This window comes from Nelumbo lutea, chromosome 3 (assembly GCF_056320005.1).
Source record: "Nelumbo lutea isolate HS-2025 chromosome 3, American lotus-T2T, whole genome shotgun sequence".
NCBI classification, from domain to species: domain Eukaryota; kingdom Viridiplantae; phylum Streptophyta; class Magnoliopsida; order Proteales; family Nelumbonaceae; genus Nelumbo; species Nelumbo lutea.
This window is the reverse complement of record NC_142686.1, coordinates 22,805,511-22,818,668: the sequence shown is the minus strand read 5'-3', so window position 1 is coordinate 22,818,668 and position 13,158 is coordinate 22,805,511. Positions and strand designations below refer to the sequence as shown.

Below are 13,158 nucleotides of genomic sequence, written 5' to 3'. Positions count from 1 at the left end.
CCCCACCAGGTTCCGAATAGAGTTCGGATGAAGTTGGCCAATGGTGACACCGAAGTGGTTTATGACTTCGACGAGAAGGGGGTGGAAAGGAAGTCGCAACCCCGCAACGAGCTGCTCTCGAAAAATCACGATCTCATCAGGACCGTGTTCCCAAGGAAAGCTACCCGAAGGAATAAAATATGTATACCCCCCGGGAAGGTTGTAAGACATAAGTATGGATTGAAGCCCCTCAGGCGTCATGGTCGAGGGACCAAACCTGTCTAGCATCCGACCTCGATGGGAGGTAGACGCCAAACTGCCCGAAGCGGCTCGGCCTACTGGTTCATAGTCCTCGAGTTCCACCTCAGGATCACTGAGGCAGTCGGGGGACACGGCTCGGTTGGTATAACCTACGTCGGCCCTACTTGAAGAGTCGTCTGAGCTATCAAAGGTAGACATCAAGGAAAAGGTGGATTCAGGAAGGTACTCACTAGAAGAAAGTTTTGAAGGATTCGGAGACAGGAACAAGCCAAAGAACCTTGAAGGCTATGTAACCAGCCTTGACGCGAGATGGAAAAAAATTGGACGCGAGCTGAAAAGTTGGGCGCGAGCTAAGTAGACAAACCGCAGAAGTGACAAATCGACTGGGGTCCCCCACTATTTATAGCTACAGTAACCAAGAATCAACCATGCAGATCAAAGACGATCCGACGGCCCACATTTTCGCTGGCCGCACGTCCCATAAGGTCGAGACGTGATTGGCGCACGTCTTTCCGAAAAGAGTGAAACGCCAGCGCACGCCTTCTTGAAACCAACGTCGCGCCGACACGCGTCTTTTCGAAACTGACTGCGCCGCACGTCTCCCTGACTGCCGCCCGCGCACGTACAGTAGTGGCACGCCTTTTTGAATGACCCGCTATCATGTCCTAGCGGCGCGAATTTTTGAAATTTAAAATGCGCACTGTCACAACCATCAGCATTTATGAGTAGGCACATTTCCAGCCTTCTCGGAAACTGAAGAACCCTGACAAAAGCAACTCGCGCAGTCAAGATTCGAAGGACGGGGCAAATCCACCTACTACCTCGTGAAACTCCCCACACCAGGGCAAGACCCTTGGCGCGAGGAGTGGGGGGCAATTGATGAAGGAAGATTTGGCCCAACCTCACAGTTATGCGACACGTGGCAGAAACAACAGCTCGACAAAAGGGCCAAGCTTAAGGCGTGAACAAGGGGACACCAGCGGACCGAACCCCCTACGAGGGGCCCGAACTCACCCTTGGCCCAAAACCAGAGTAATCCGAACTGGCCAACCTTGTAACAACTCGGGATATACCTCGCCGAACTGGCCGACCTTGTAACAGCTCGGGATATACCTCGCCGAACTGGCCAACCTTGTAAACAGCTCGGGATGTACCTCGCCGAACTGGCCAACCTTGTAACAGTTCGGGATACACCTCGCCGAACTGACCTACCCTATAGATACCTCGCCGAACTAGCCAACCTTGTAACAGTTCGGGATGTACCTCGCCGAACTGGCCAACCTTGTAACAATTCGGGATACACCTCGCCGAACTGACATGCCCTATAGATACCTCCGAACTCAAGACTTCGCCTCGCTCACCACTCCGCATCACCTTCTGGGCACCAAAACCAAACAAGTCGTACCATGCCTGACACTGAGGAAGTCCGTGCCCAAGGGCGCCACACCTGACTGACTTGGGATCTGACGCTTGGCGGTCGCACTCTAAACAGCCACCTGCCACCGCCACTGACACCGCCATCTCCAGTTAGAGAGACGGTTAGGCAGTGACGGTTCTGTCCCAGCAGAAAGGACGACGGCCGAATTGACAAGCGCAAGGGTAATCATACCCGACCTGACAAGGGCCTCGAAGCGAGTGCGCAAAGTGATTATAAGAGCCCCCTGCCCCCAACAAAGAAGGTATGCAAACTTTGCACTATCTGGTGTTATCTTGCTTTTGAAGGATTCTAACTTGAGCTTCGGAGCCGCTACACCGGGTTCCCCCCGGAGCTTCCTCATCTCCTCCGTTTCAGGTTCCCTGCTACCCAGTTCAGAAGCAAGGTCGTTGATAGCTAAGACCGGCCGGATCACGCTTCATCAGAAACCTTTAGGAATCTTATATAAACTTCCTTGCCTTTTCCTACCTTTTCGTTGAAAGGATCGAACATGGCTTAAAAGTATTGAACCATGAATATATAAATTTTGGATGCTCCAACATGATTTTACACCGCACATCTCACCATGATATTGGGATCCACATTCGGATCTTTTCTACCCACATATCACTACAATGGCACATTAATTGAGAACATCTTATATCTTATATATTTAAATGCTACCATTCATGGGGAGAGATGTTCCCATGTATAGTTGTAGTATTCTGTGGGTAATACTCCACCACCAAATAGGAACACGATTTCATTTTTGGGCCAGTTTTAAATTTTCTATTTTATTTCCAACATCAATGAAAACAATTATTGTTTAACTACATGATTTTCTTTAATATAATTGATATAAAATATTAGAGATGTTTTTAATTTTTCTACAATTTTATATTTTTGTATTTATTTCTATTTTGAAGGTTTTATTATTTAACAATGACATTATAAGATGACTCATTTCACTTGAATGTTTGAATTACTTACACACCACCGCAATGGAAGAACAGTGTATTTTTTGCTTGGTTTTAAATTTGGGTGTTATATTAAATGCTAAAAGTATTGAATATAGATGATAGATTTTATTTGAAGCAAAGAAAATTTATTAGTGAGGAAAAATAATTTAAAAATAATATTTAATGAAAGAGATTGAAATTTGATACTTTAAATATAAGACTTAATGAGAGGGAATTGAATGGGGTAAAAAAGTAGTATAAATTACATTTTCTGCCCATATAAGACTTAATGAGAGGGAATTAAATATGGTGAAAAGTAGTCATTTAAAGTGCATTTTCTACTCTCACAATTAGAGAGGAACCAAATTCAAAAATAGGGATATTCTAATCAAATAAAAGTTTAACACTCTCATTCATACTTTAATAGTAATATAGATGAATAATAATAATAATAATAATAATAATAATTGATGCTAACTACATGATCAGTGGCTAGAAATACAAATTTCTTAAGGGGCTCTATTTGTTTGCACCTAGTCAATTTTACATTTGTATTTCTAGCCATATAAATTTTATTTCTCAAAAAAAAAAATTGCACCACCTTCCTCCTACTTCAATTGTCTTATATATATGGGGACCATGTCATCTTGCCTACTACCTCCTGTTTCATACAAATGAAAATCACTTCATTTAAATTCTTGTTTTACTTTCATATACAAATAAGATAAAGTCAATTATAAAACAAAAAAAAAAATATATATATATATATATATATATATATATATGTAAACCAAAATTTACACTCAGCCTACTTACACTTTCATGCATTTAGACCAGTACAAATAAAAATTTCCCTATAAACAAACTGACCCCAAAGGAAGCCAAAAGGATAAATGAAATAAGCAGAACAAAATTTACAAATCTCCAATTAAACAAACCGACTTCTCATCCCGTCATAGTTTGATGCGGGGGAGGCACCATGCTCGCTTGTGGTGTCTTCATCTGCTGCCTTGCCATGTTTCCATGCCATCCTAAGAAACCGGAGGTGTGTGTAGCATTAATCAGTAATCACCAATCATGCATCCAGCTACAAAAATTGCAATTTAGATCTCCTACCTCTTCCCATGAATGATGAAATGCAAATATGGGTGATATACTCAATGTACAGCTATAGTGAGACATACTTAAAGGTTAAAGATTAAACAAACTAGAGTCAAACCCATTGTGGCCAGTCGGATCGGATGGTCTCAACTCAAACCCAACCGAAGACTGCTCCTGACCCAAAATTTTGTGGGTTTATTAAACCTCAGATAAAACACTCGTATTTTCCTTTGAGCTTAGATCTCTTATCCACAAGCTTTCCCACATTCCTACGCCCAGGAGACCACAAGAATGCATTGAAAATACCTTGTCATTCATGAGATGTTCTTAACTTCTTATACATGGTTATAGCGTCTTGGGTAGGGATGTCAGCAAAGCTTGTGGATAGGAGATCCAGAATGCTCTCTTTTGTTCTAGGTTGATCTACCTTGAGTTGGGATCACCACCCAAACACTTTCCAACATGATCTGTGTCCCTTCTAATATGATCTGTTTTGGGGGCATTTGGGGGCACAGATCACGTTTGAACGTGCTGGGAGTCTAGGGACAATCTTGTGTTGGGAGGAGATCCCAATTCGTCCACCTTGGATTTCATGGCCAAAAAATAGAAATTTTTATGAAGGTTGCCTTTGGTAGAGGTGTAAAATCGAACCGGGTAAACTTTGCATACCAGTTCGATTTTGCATATATTTGATAAACATGTAATTTTACACCGAAAATTACATTTTATCTTTTAATTACACTGATAATCGATGTAATAAATACATCAAAATTTCCAATATATTTATTACATTATTCGCGCTCTCTCTTCTCCTTCTTTCTTCTTCTTCTTCTCCTTCTTTCTTCTTCTTCTTCTCCCTCTTTCTCTCTCTCTCTCTTTCTCTCTCCAGAGGACGAGAACATGACCTGCGATCAGAACGAGAACAGAAAGGCACTCACCTGGCAAGGCATGAACCATTGTTTCCGCTCCCCCTCTCTCTCTTCCCCTCTCCATCTTCTTCTTCTTCTCTCTCACTTTTTGTTCAGCAGCTTGTTGGTTTCTCTGTTCTCTCCCCCTTCCTTCTTCTTCTTCTTTATTGTCATCCTTGTACATTCTTACCGTTACACCAGGTGAGTGCAAAAGATAACCGGTGGTCTTCCAAACAAGCATCAGTATAAAACTTTTATATGACCGATTCATCTTTTACACTTATCTAATGGGCTGTTTTTCAAATACAACGGTGTAATTTTGTATTTACACCTCTACCAAACGCAGCCAAAAGAAAATTCATAATCGCAGCAAAACTTGTGCTTGCTTCGTCCATAAGCAGTTTGGATCTCTATACTCTTTTTTAGGGCAAATTATTGATTCCCCCACCTTACAAATGTGTTACGGTTTGTAACAGTGACAAGTGGGGGAATCTTACACAATAAACTATCCAAACTCCATAGGGAGGGTATGTGTGTCATAGTTCATAGGTGGAGGCTATGTAAAATAAAATAAAATAAAAAAACAAATAAACATTTCACATTTGTAAGGTTGGATAAAACATAATTTTTACTCTTCTTTTTTTAATTTCTTATGCTTTCATGCACTTTCACATTGGAGGAAGAAAGTGTAGGAAATCGGAACAAGGGTCATGAACGGATTGATTTAATATATAAAATTTATACAGTTATATAAATATAAAAATATACAATTTTATATATTATACTATATATAAATTTATATAAAATAAACTCAATATTTCATATTATATTAATTATTTTTTTATTAAAAAAAAACGAATCAGATTAAAGTGTGAATCTAATTCAAGATAGGATTTGAATCCGTTCCAAGATCCTCAAATCCGATCAGATTGGGGTTCAGTTCCGATTAATCGGATTCAGAATCCGATTCAATCAGAACCGTAATCTGAAATCCCTTCCCCTATTACGGTATTACCTATTGAAGGGTCAAAGCCTCTATGACGGAGTTCCCTGTATTCTTGGCAGAGAGCACAATATTCACAACAGAAGTGAACAAGCCAGTCGGGGCCGGGTGACTCCAGGAGCCCAAATTTGTTCCTCAGCTTGGTCCGATAAATGCACGAACAGACACAGGGGAAGCCGATAGCAAATTGGATCGCAGCATAAAGCAGCGCCATGAGCCCACAAGCTGCAACAAACAATAAAGCCACGTGTCAACATCTAAGAATATGTGACACAAGATCCAGATTGAGAAAGTTGATGACAATTGACAAGATAATAAGCGGGTCTTGAATTGCGGACTTACGGGTTTGGCCATCGTCAACTATCTCTGCAATCTGTCCGAACGTCAAGCAGGGGAGGAAGAATGTAATAATAGCTGCAACAGAGAAATGTAATAGATGAATTTTGGTGCAATTGTACTAAATTGTGATAAAGAAAGAAACTTAATGAAGAGAAGAGATTGGATCTAACTGTTGGCGGGATCATCGAGGCAATCGAATAACCCGGATTTCCACCTTTGTTGAGTACACACCACAGGGTATCCCATGGGAATCCCAGTTTGTTGTGAACCTGGCGGTGGCTGCGGAGCGTAGTTTTCTGGGTATGACGGAGACGTGCACATCGGGTTTTGCATTGGTGGGTAGGGTCCTGGCGGAGGCGGGTATACGGGGCAATGCGGTGGTGGTGGGTATGGAGCCGGCTGAGGCGGGTACATCGTGCTTTGTGGTGGTGGTGGTGGTGGTGGTTGCGACTGTGGTTGCTTTATTGGGTCAGTTGACGGTGGTGGTGGTGGTGGTGTTGTTGTTGTTGGGGGGGAAGGCTGAGGCTGGTTGGTCTCCGGGAGAGATGTCTCCGGTTGAGGATTCTCTCTCTGGAGACTAGCCATTTCGCTCTACCTCCTGGCTTATGGCTCACTTTGGTTATTCCAACTCGTCGGAGGGGGGCAGTTTTGTAGAAACTGTGGTGGGAGATCGCTTAATTTAGGAGATATTCGCTTTTGGTATGATAAATAAATAGCAAACGACTATGTGGACCAGACCGAGACCGGATTTGCTCTACACTCAGCCATGAATTGGGAATATCTCCCCTATCCGTATATGTATTTTGCCATTCATGGGAGATGTTCCCAATACATGTAATATGAAGATAGTGAAATGAGTAAATCCGAATTTAAAAGGGACCATGGCGAAGAGTCTATTACATCTGTTAATAGCAAATAAGTTTAAACGCATCAGAGGTTAGTGCCATTTGTCAAATGAGAATTTGGATTTGCTCCTCATAGAGCGCATTTCACACCAATCTCACATTACTCGGTGTGGTTGTGCATTGAAAACATCTTACCATAAATTATAACATCAAAATATAGGAAATGATTAGGTGAGATAAATGACAATTGATAGCAGAAATACATGATACCGAAAAATTAAAGCTTGTAATCACTCCAACCCTATTATAAAAGTTATAACCAATTTGATATATAACAATCCCTTATATCGGTATTTATGCAAGTGGGTTTCTGTTCAAGTTTTTCGGCGTGATACTTAAGAATGTCAATGGGTCGGGTTTGACACGGGTTTGTTTCAACCCTAATCTGACCCTCCAGCACTCCAATCCAATCGGGCTTAAAAACGCATGATTTCTCAAACCTGATTCAATCATATAGGGTTTAACTTGATTCTGACCCAACTTGATCCGTATTATTTCAAATATATTTTTAACACATTCTGAATACTTAAAATACATAAATTTAAATAAGAAAAATGTTTTATAAATTCTAAGGTTTTTTTCCATTTAAAAAAAGAAAAAAAATCAAAATCAACATATAAATAAATTATAAATTTTAAGTTTATAAAATTAGAGTGAAAATTTTACAAGAATATTTAGTATATTGTGGGTATCATGACCTAGCGGGGCGGGTCAGCCAAAACTCGAATCCAACTCGAATTAAAGAATCAAAACCCTAACCCAACCCTAAACCAAATATAGTTGACCCTAACTCGACCCTATAGAATCTGGTCAAACCGAATTTATCATTTAACTCAACCCATTGACATCCCTATTCATATCATACCTTTCCCACACAATACAAATTACACACAGCAGATTTGGACACCAAGCTAGAGTTACAGAAACGTGCGAAACAAGTGATCAGAAAGACTTAAATTAAGTAAATCAGCAAAAAAAAAAATCTTGAGTGTGTACGTTTTTTATGTGTAACCAAACGCAGCAGCTTAAGAATACATTTGGTTTGATAAAAACACAAGAATGAACGCCCCCTACTTATATTTTGGTTTCCCATCTATGTTTATTAACTTTTAGCCCCCTAATCTATTTCTATTAGCTTTCTGCTATTCCTAAGGATGAGTTTGGATGGAGTATAAATGCAAATATGTAGAGTGCAAAACCTTATATTTTGTATGTATTTATGCTGTATATATTTGCATTTGTACTACTTTCAAACTGAGACTAAATAAAAAATCTCAGTTCTACCCATAGGAAACTTTTTAGATGTTTGAGATCTGAAAACTTTGCTTTCCAAATGCCACTTGCATTTGGGTTTAACTCTAATTAGAGGACATGAAACACAAATTCATATCTGAATTGATAAGACTCAGTTTCATGTTTTACTAGAATTAAACACATTTCAAACATCATAAAATGACATTAATGCCCTTATTATTATTATTATTATTATTATTATTATTATTATTATTATTATTATTATTATTATTATTATTATTGATAATAATAATAATATTTTAATATTTTTTACTAATATAAATCAATATTATTATAAATATTTATTATTACTTAATAAATATAATTTTTTATTTACATAAATAAGAATATTTATATAGTAATAAGAATATTTAATAATATGTTCATTAGTAATAATTAAAAAAAATTATTAGTTAATAACAATAAATAATTATTTAATTCAAAATATCATAATATTTGTTTATTAATAGAATACTATTTTTGTTTAATATTCTTTTTATTATTTATAATATTATCAAGCAGTCTATTTTTAAAGATAAAATAATAAATTTCACAATTTCAGATGTTAGAGAATTGCTCGAACTCAAATGATTCTCAAACCTCTAAAAAAAATAAAAAATCATTCTCAAACCTGAATAATAGACTTTTTAACTTTTCAGATTTATCAAATGGCACCTAAGCTTCCAGTCTTCTTTATTATGCCCTCTGCATCAACACAAAAGAAACACTTGAATATAATACTCCGCACACAGACCTTCAGTCATGGGCTTTGTGTTCTGTTTGTTTACTATTGGAAGTAATACATTTAATTTGTTTGTTGCAGCATTAATGAATTTGTTATCGTGTGTAAACAATACATATTCATAGGTTGCATTATCCTTGGCGCCACTCAATGATATATGTATGTATGTATGTATAAGTATAATATGTATATATGTATATATGTATAAAGAATCGCGTAGGTAAAAGTTGTATCAGATCTTGGTCCTTTTGCTGTTACATTTGAGGGTTAATTCATCGAAGACCTTTGAAGTTTATATATGTTTGTGCCTGCACTATCAGCTCATAAGGCTTGATATTTGAATTCTCAAACATGCACCTGTTTCTTGTTCAAACAATATTTGCAACTTTTGTAAATTCCACCCTCTTCTACTACATTGATCTCATGACATAAATTGTTTATCCTTCTTGGACTGTATTTGACTGCAGTGCAAATTTATTTACATAAAAAATGTAAGTTTTTGTTTAATTTTGTTTTAGATTTTACTTTATCCTATTTTATCTCTTAATTTATTTCACTTGAAACAAAATAAGTTAAAATTTGAAACAACAATAGATCTGAATTTACACTCAAATCATTTGCACTGTCATAGTTTTGTATCAGTGCAAATTTATATACATTGTAACTTTTAAAACCCTCTCACTTGTTTCCACCAAGTGATTCATGTTTTTTTTTTCTTTTCTAATTTTATCACCTTGAAATATATCAGTGTAGGAAATATAAAGATTTTATAAACAAACTCACCAACACTTTAATTTTCATACGTTACCAAAAATGTTCAAATAATAATCCCTTGCTTTTTAAGTTCAGGATATGCTATTATGCTTCTCGCTTTCCCTGCTACTAGCTGATGAGAGGTTCTTTAAGGCTGTGTTTTGTTTTAGACATGCCAACCCATCAGATTTAATTCCATCCTATCCAATTTAATTAAATCAGATTTCAATTGAATAAATCCAAACAGTACTCACAACATTTTAAACTGTGAGAATAAATTTTGTGAGGATAAAATCCAATCTCAATGTAGACACACGTCGAAAGTCTTGCCATTCGTTGATCGTCCTCGGTCCTTCGTTTCTCTCTTTCTCTCCTATAAGGTAGGGCTGGTTCATGGTAAGGCTACAAACGGATCAGATTAAAGTATCTAAATCCGATAAATTTGATACATCTGAATTTTAATCGGACGGATATGTAAATCACGTATTTGGATACAATTCTATATCCCATTTGATTAAAATATTAATAGATTTATATAAAATTAGCATAACTTATAATATTGGGTATAAACTAAAATATATTATAAATTAAAAGTATAACTAACTCCAATTCCTATTTAATTCTAAGGAATTTTAATACTAAAAATGATATTTTGCATAATCGAATGGATCAGATCTTAACAGATTGGATCAAGCATTATCAAATTTGATCCAATTATTAAACGAAAGGTATTTTCAGATCCATGGCTAAATGGATATGAGCATGCAATGTAAACGAATTGGATTTGAATTTGGATTGAATCTATTTAGTGATTAGATTCTACATCACAACCTTCCCTTTCCCTATTTCTCTTCTTTTCTTAAACCCCTTTCCTTTTTCCTAAGTTTTAAAATATCAATATGCCCCTATGTATTGTCAGGGGCATATCGATACTTAAAATGGTATATTTTTATATATTTTTATTATTTTTTTTTCAAATTTTCATTTTAGGCCTATTTTTAATTATATTTTACATTAAACAGAGGTCGTTTCCCAAAACACCTGTAAATACCCGATACGAAACGATACGCCCATATCACATCGAAATTTTGAATCTTGCTTTCTCCCCTACCCCTTCCCAGCTCTCTCATTTATTCTTCATTCCTCTCCCACCCATTCACATGGTATTTTCCTAAGTCATAATCGATGTAATAGTTGCTTAAACTCTTGGTTATTTCTTTGCTTACGCTTCTCAACCTCAACAGCCACGAACTATAGCTTTGCAATGAGGTCTTCCCATGACTATTAACTCAAACAGTCAGAAACTATAGAGAGATCGAGAGAGGTGTAGAAAGAATAACAGAGAAATCAAGAGAGATGTAGACAAAGTTCATACAGTGACTATATTTTTACAGAGAGATTGAGAGAGGTGTAGGCAGAGTCATAGAGAGATCGAAAGAGGTGTAGACAGAGTTCATACAGATCCTTTTCTTAGCTATTTATTTTTTCTCTTGCCGCTCATTATATTTTTTTTTCTCTCCTTTTTTTTGTTCATGTCACTCATGGCGTTTATTGGTTCCTCTGTTTTTTTTTCCTGTTTTGTCTTTTGACCAACCTTTTTTTTTTGTCATCGCGGGTTTGGAGGTGCGTGGACTGTGCTTTAAGTGAACTCTCCGTTCTGGCGTTCTCATCACGTTTGGACACACGCTCCACTGAACTTCACCAATCGACTGTTCTGACCTGCTAACCATGTTTTTCATTTATTTTTCTTCATTTATTTGAAACTTTACTATTGTTTCACCTATGTATTCGTTCAGATGGGGTAGAAACCAGTATTTTTTAATTTTTTTTGGTTGCAGTCACCCCTGATATGATATCGACGTCGCTTTGTCGAGCGAACGACGTGAATCACTTCGGGTTAAGAAGACGCCTAATTCGGGTTGGGTTGCTTTAGCAGGCCGGTTTAAGTAGTACCTATTTTTGTTGTCTATAGAATCCGGTTCGGTATCTAATCAAACCCGCACAATTTCATTGCTTCTAATGAAGATTTAAATTTCGATACGGTATGTCCCGTATTGAATGTATCATATCGTATCTTTTGGGTTTTGAAATAGCGCAATCCGGTTGTTCCCAGCTGGAGGTGATCTGGCTTCCAGTAGACAACGGGCTCAATTGATCTGCAAAAAATGAATCAAAGAACCTGAGGTTGCTTACCTGGCGAGGTCGCTCCGATGCTTAAGTTATTACTTGGTTGCAAGCTGGTATGAGCTTAGAATGCAAGAGAGCTAGTGAGCAGAAATTACGCGTACCTTTCACCCTTGGGAGGTGGAGCCTTCGCGGGTTTCGTGGAGCGATTCCGGGATCCTCGTTACGATGAGGTCCATTTCCACGTTAATTGGGGATAACACTGCCAGCTGATAAGATTCATCACTTCCGCCCGAATCGGACAGGGGAGATAATGCTAGCTGTTACAAGGCGTGATCCCGTAAGGCGTGGAATATGGTGGCGAGATCTTCGGGGTTTCCAAACAGTGGTTAGTCAATATTACCCGAGCTAGTGCCCTTTGGATCCGACCTGGTACGAATGCCGAAGTGCCTTGGGACCGAGGTGGTCCTGATGCAATCGTGCCTCGAGGTGAACTTGCCCCGAGGTGGTTCGGTTGTCCGAGCTCGATTCGTTGCAAACTTTGTGTGTTAGAGTGAGCTATCATCTTGCTAGTTAGGTCGTGTCCACGTGTCACAATATCATTGGAGGGCCAAATCCGCCTGAACCGGATTAGGGAGATAATGCTAGATGTTACAAGGCGTGATCCCGTAAGGCGTGGAATCCGGTGGCGAGATCTTCGGGATTGCCAAATAGTGGTCGGTCAATATTACCCGAGCTAGTGCCCTTTGGATCCGACCTGGTACGAATGCCGAAGTGCCTTGGAACCAAGGTGGTCTTGATGCGACCGTGCCCCGAGGTGAACTTGCCCCGAGGTGGTTTGGTTGTCCAAGCTTGATCCGTTGCAAACCTGGTGTGTTGGACTGAGTTGTCATCCGGCTAGTTAGGTCGTGTCCACGTGTCACAATATCATTGGAGGGCCAAATCCGCCCTCATCATTTGCCCTCTCCCCCACTCCCAAGCCGAAAGTAACTCGATGAAGAGAGTAAATTTCTCCTTTTGGCCCGGAATGAATAATTCGATGAGCTCGTAAGTGTCATTTCAATTCCTTAGGCTTTAGGAGCGAGTCGCAATCCACTCTTTGATTTTGCCCATGCCGAAGAGGCGACTAGATCTTATATGGTGAGGAGGTTTTCACTACTTCGGTATTTTGGCCCTTAGGCTCTGGGAGCAACTCGTAGTCCACTCTCCTTGATCTTGCCCATGCTGAAGAGGCGACTCGGTCTTATGTGGTACTTTAGCCCTTAGGCTGTGGAAGCGACTCATAGTCCACTCTCATTGATCTTTGATGTGCCCATGCCAAAGAAGCGACTAGGACTTGTATGTCAATGCAGAGGAGGCGACTCGGATTTGTATGCC

General features: G+C 38.7%; 1 protein-coding gene across 1 annotated transcript; it reads right to left on the bottom strand.

The window, feature by feature from the left end:
- Positions 1–3,277: 3,277 nt before the first annotated feature.
- Positions 3,278–6,805, bottom strand: LOC148863584 (protein PLANT CADMIUM RESISTANCE 7-like). Its single transcript, XM_088975025.1, has 4 exons — positions 6,135–6,805; positions 5,968–6,039; positions 5,638–5,850; positions 3,278–3,644 (listed from the first exon to the last, which is right to left on the bottom strand). The coding sequence occupies exons 1-4, from the start codon at positions 6,547–6,549 to the stop codon at positions 3,559–3,561; spliced, it is 786 nt and encodes a 261-aa protein (XP_088831151.1). The 5' UTR covers positions 6,550–6,805; the 3' UTR covers positions 3,278–3,558.
- Between the last annotated feature and the right edge of the window lie 6,353 nt (positions 6,806–13,158).

Coding starts and splice junctions, on each gene's coding strand:
- LOC148863584 (XM_088975025.1), bottom strand. CDS start 6,549: ATGGCTAGTCTCCAGAGAGAGAATCCTCAACCGGAGACATCTCTCCCG. Junction 6,040..6,134: donor CCTCGATGATCCCGCCAACA/GTTAGATCCAAT, acceptor TCTCTGTTGCAG/CTATTATTACATTCTTCCTC. Junction 3,645..5,637: donor AGGCTTTGACCCTTCAATAG/GTAATACCGTAA, acceptor CCGGTTTCTTAG/GATGGCATGGAAACATGGCA.